The sequence below is a fragment of the Nanorana parkeri genome, unplaced genomic scaffold (genome assembly GCF_000935625.1).
Source record: "Nanorana parkeri isolate BGI_ZX_2015 unplaced genomic scaffold, ASM93562v1 scaffold12, whole genome shotgun sequence".
Lineage (NCBI taxonomy): Eukaryota > Metazoa > Chordata > Amphibia > Anura > Dicroglossidae > Nanorana > Nanorana parkeri.
Window position 1 is genome coordinate 2,390,793 of NW_017306280.1, and position 4,354 is coordinate 2,395,146.

General features: G+C 42.0%; 1 protein-coding gene across 1 annotated transcript; it reads left to right on the forward strand.

The window, feature by feature from the left end:
* Nucleotides 1-2,678: 2,678 nt before the first annotated feature.
* On the forward strand, nt 2,679-3,772 carry GPR132 (G protein-coupled receptor 132). The gene has a single exon (XM_018556425.1). The coding sequence runs from the start codon at nt 2,692-2,694 to the stop codon at nt 3,763-3,765; it is 1,074 nt and encodes a 357-aa protein (XP_018411927.1). The 5' UTR covers nt 2,679-2,691; the 3' UTR covers nt 3,766-3,772.
* The last annotated feature ends 582 nt before the right edge of the window (nt 3,773-4,354 follow it).

Below are 4,354 nucleotides of genomic sequence, written 5' to 3' on the forward strand. Positions count from 1 at the left end.
TGTCGATGTCCCCATTGTAGAGATTTCCCATCATTTCCTGTCCTGACAGGAAGTGAGGGCATGTCTTAACAATAGGGGCACAGATGATGGGAAAAAACTGACAGAGTATCTCACCCTTCCCCACTTTATCCAAAGCAAAATAATCTTTTTTCTTTGAGGAGTTGGACCCCAATTTAAGTGTGGGAAAAGAATGAAAAAATTATGTTGGCCAATTGTAGTTAAAGATTAAAAAAAACAGTTCCAGCTTCATTCCCACTATCTCTGGTGTTGTCCCCTGCAGACTCACCCACTAATCAGCCCAATTGTTCCTCTTCTGGGCCGATTGACAACCAGCATCTTTTAACACATTTCTTGTGAGCCCAGGGTGTCATGGACCCGCCCCCTACCCTGGAACCACAGAAGAATTTAGGATCTACCAACTTAAAAGAAGAAGAAAAATACCTTTAATGTCACTGGATGGGGCTGAAGACACCTGGAAAACCGGGGTGGGAAGTTCAAGGAAAGGGGGGTGCACAAACCGGGGAAAGAGACCCTGAACCTAGAGTTGGGCTTTAAAGAGTACCTGTAATTTAGCACTAAACAGTGAAGGAGAAAAGGCAGAAACACCGTACTTGGTAGTCTATTGTATTCCCACAGATTAAATCTTAAATAAAAGGGTCTGTGACTTGTTTGGGGAGATCTCCCCCTCTTCTTGTTCTGTCTGACACCTGTCACCTGGAGAGGAAGTGAAGGGAATCCATTTATATCACCTTCATCAGCTGGATTTTTCCATACACTCTCCCAATCAAGTTTTTTTCCTGTTGCTGGATTTTCTATTCTTCAATGGGAAATCCAGCTCACCATAATTATAATACAGCCAATGTTACATTTGCCATACCAGTAATTTTATATAATATATAATTTTCTAAAATTAAAATAATTGATGAATTGTTGATTGTCAATAATAATTAGCTGCACTTTCAAATAAGAAATGTAGCCTAAATTGTGCCCTAATTTGGCCTCATCTGACAGTATAAATAAAGCCCTTAGATAGTCATGATAGTACGTTAGGCCTTCATGTCACCCCCATAGCTGTGGTTGCTGTAGTACTGATGTAACGTAATTCGAACAAAATACCTTCCAAGCCCACAGTATGAGAAAATAACAGCTGCGGTTTCAGTTTATTTCTTACCTTTGTATTTCTATGAATTCTACACACAAATGTCTGACAGATGTGTTGTTGTTCTTTTATATGCCTAACCAATGTACTAAAATAGCCATGACTGCCGAAGCTTTACTAATACAATGAAAGTGGAACCGTGGGCAGAGTAAAAAAATACATATACAGTATATCACAGTCTATCATGTTTTTCTGAGTGCCCCTGTAACATTTTTTTAGGAAGGTGCAGCAACAGGTTTTTAAAAAAAAAGGTTTAATGACAGGAGAATTATGGGGCGAGTGAAAAACACTCATCCCCATAATTCAAGCCGACCTGTGACAATGAAGCTGTCACAGGTTGGCTCTATAGATCGGGAAGTCAGCGAACACATACGCGGAGCGCTGACTTCCCGATCGTCTCCCTGCAGAGAGCGTTAACTCTCAGTCACCGCTCCCCGAAGGGATATCCCCCCTCTCCAATCTTCCAGCGCTGACTGGGGGAACAAACGGGGAGGGGGCAGGCACAGCTGGCTCTGCCTCTAGATAGGCAGAGCCAGCTGTCAATCAGCCAACGTGGTGGATCTCAACAGTATTGTTGGGATCCGTCCCGGCTGTGGCGATCTCAGTATATAGCGTCAATAGCTCGCTATATACTGAGCATTGGGTCACGGGAGGAGGTTAGTATATATCCTCCTGTGACCCTGAAGAGAACTATGGGGAAAAAAGGTTACCCCATAGTTCTTTTTTAAACCATATACATAAAAGCTGTAAGCAGTATTATACAGTTTGTCCCAGCCAATGTAACAATCTCTTTTGCTGGACAGCTTGGCCTGTTGCAGGTAATGATTAACAAACTGGGCTGGGTACTGTTCGTCTGAATGCTCGCTGAAACAAGGTAAAAATGTACATACATGGCAGGCATCCATGGCTATTGGAGTTTTATATATTTTTTTATATATATATAATTATTGGTATACCTCTATGATTTAAGGAGGACCTGGTAGTTACTTAAACAATTTCAGATAGAGATCCCCTTCAATAGAAGAGTTACTATTATTACAGTCACCTGCCCAGCAGCCAGTGTCTCCTACCTTCTCTTTGTTCAGACTCTGTAGCCTCCTTTAGATTCCTCAGCATTAGACACTTCCTGGAATGTAAGATGCCTGTGCACCACACATGGGGAGCTGTGGTTCCATCCTTTCATTCCTACGTCACTGCTGTGTCTTGTTTGATGTACAGGTCAGAGGATGAAACTGTGGTATTTGGAATTATTTAAGAGATTAACAGGGTTGCCTCAATATCTGGTGGTCTGGTTTAATGGATATTGGGAAATTACGATATAAATGTGTTACTTGTATTGAAAGTGCTTGATTGTTGTGCTACCCACAGTTTAGTATTTAATGGTTTTTGGGGCCTTCTAAAAGGATTTGCTCATGGCTTTCCTTCCAGTGGGTTCCTGGAGACTTGCCAGAGATTTTACCATATTTTATTTTCTGTCATGTTCTCTTTTCCAGTAGCTGAAAATGAATGTCTCTGGAAATCTAAACCTCACAATGGTGAACTCATCCAACAACTCCATCCCTGAGTCACAGTGCCTGCCTCCGTATAACGACAGCAAGTTCTTTGTCATTGTCATGTACAGCATTGTCCTGGTTATCGGTCTCCCAGCGAATATTTTGACCTTTTGGTTGACATTTCTTCAAATCTATAGGAAGAACGTTCTAGCAGTGTACCTATTCAGCTTGTCCCTAAGCGAAATCATGTATCTTGGAACTCTTCCTCTTTGGATCCTCTATGTACAAAATGGCCACGTGTGGCAGTGGGGCCCTTTAGCATGCAAGATCACAGGCTTTATATTCTTCAACAACATATACATAAGCATTCTCCTCTTGTGCTGTATCTCTGTGGATCGTTACTTGGCTGTGGAATACGCCTTGGAGTCCAGAGGAGTTCGACGCCAGAAAATTGCCATCGGCGTTACCATCACTATTTGCAGCATGGTGGCACTGGTGCATGCTCCGGTATTCATGCTCAGTGATGGTGATCAAACAGGAAACCAGACCACCTGTTTTGAAACTTTACCAGTACCGTCACACATTGCTCACTTTTATGTTGCCAGGTTTATCATTGGCTTCCTGGTCCCCTTGTTGACCCTGATGTACACCAACTATATCATCCAAAGAAGGATCAAGACCAGCGGCAGCTTCACCAGCTTTCAAAAAACCAAAGTCAAGTATTTGGCTGTTGCTATCATCATCATCTTCATGATCTGCTTTGCTCCGTACCACCTGGTGCTGCTCACGCGAGGAATTGCTTATTTCTTAAAGGACGACTTCTGTGATTTTGAAGAAAAGATTTACACAGTCTATTCTATATTTCTTTGTCTGGTCACGGTAAACAGCGTGGCTGATCCTTTCATCTACGTCCTGGTCAGTGAAAATGTCAGGAAGGACATCTGTAAGGCAATGAGTGTTTGGAGAAGACAATTATCCTTCAACACCAAAAGTGACAACAGTACTTACCCACAAAACCACAATTCCCGGGACCTGCCTTTGGATAAGGACTGCTCGACACACAGTGGGCTCCATATAATAGACACACTGCAGGACAGATCTTATTCCCATTGACTGGGAGTTGTGCTGGTATTGAATCAGAAAACAAGCTGGGCGATGCCCAATATTTAATGTATATTTATACTTTATTTATTTTCTTCTTTTATGCAGGTTTTTGGAATTGTTTTTCTTCTTCTTAATAAATCTGCTACAGGGTTTCGGTTATACTACATTTTCGTATATAGTTCGTATTCCATTGGCTACTGCAGTGGTCATCAAAAATTAATCAGTGGAGTTTCAATGTCAGATTAATACCTGTGCTACTGAAGCACAACTCTGGGCAAAACCTTGTTTCAGTTTTGGATAAAGAGGGGAACGATTAAGACTTGTGTTAAGTTTTTATTAGCCACTGCTGATTTTCCCTCGCTTACCACCGTTCCCCCACCACTCCTTTCTCTATCACAGCCAGTGACACTGCCTGGCGTTTCCAGGTATGGGACAACATGTGAACTCAGGGATCCCAACCTGAAAAAAGCAATTTCAGGGAGGTGCCCTTACGCTGTGTTTTTTTTTTTATATTCTGACAGCTGCTGGCGTCAGCATAAAAAGAAAACAGCATAGGAATGCATGGCTATTTCAATTTGCAATATCCAATAGCAAGCTG

Bases quoted from the DNA above. Each gene is read 5' to 3' on its own strand.
- GPR132 (XM_018556425.1), top strand. From the start codon at position 2,692: ATGGTGAACTCATCCAACAACTCCATCCCTGAGTCACAGTGCCTGCCT.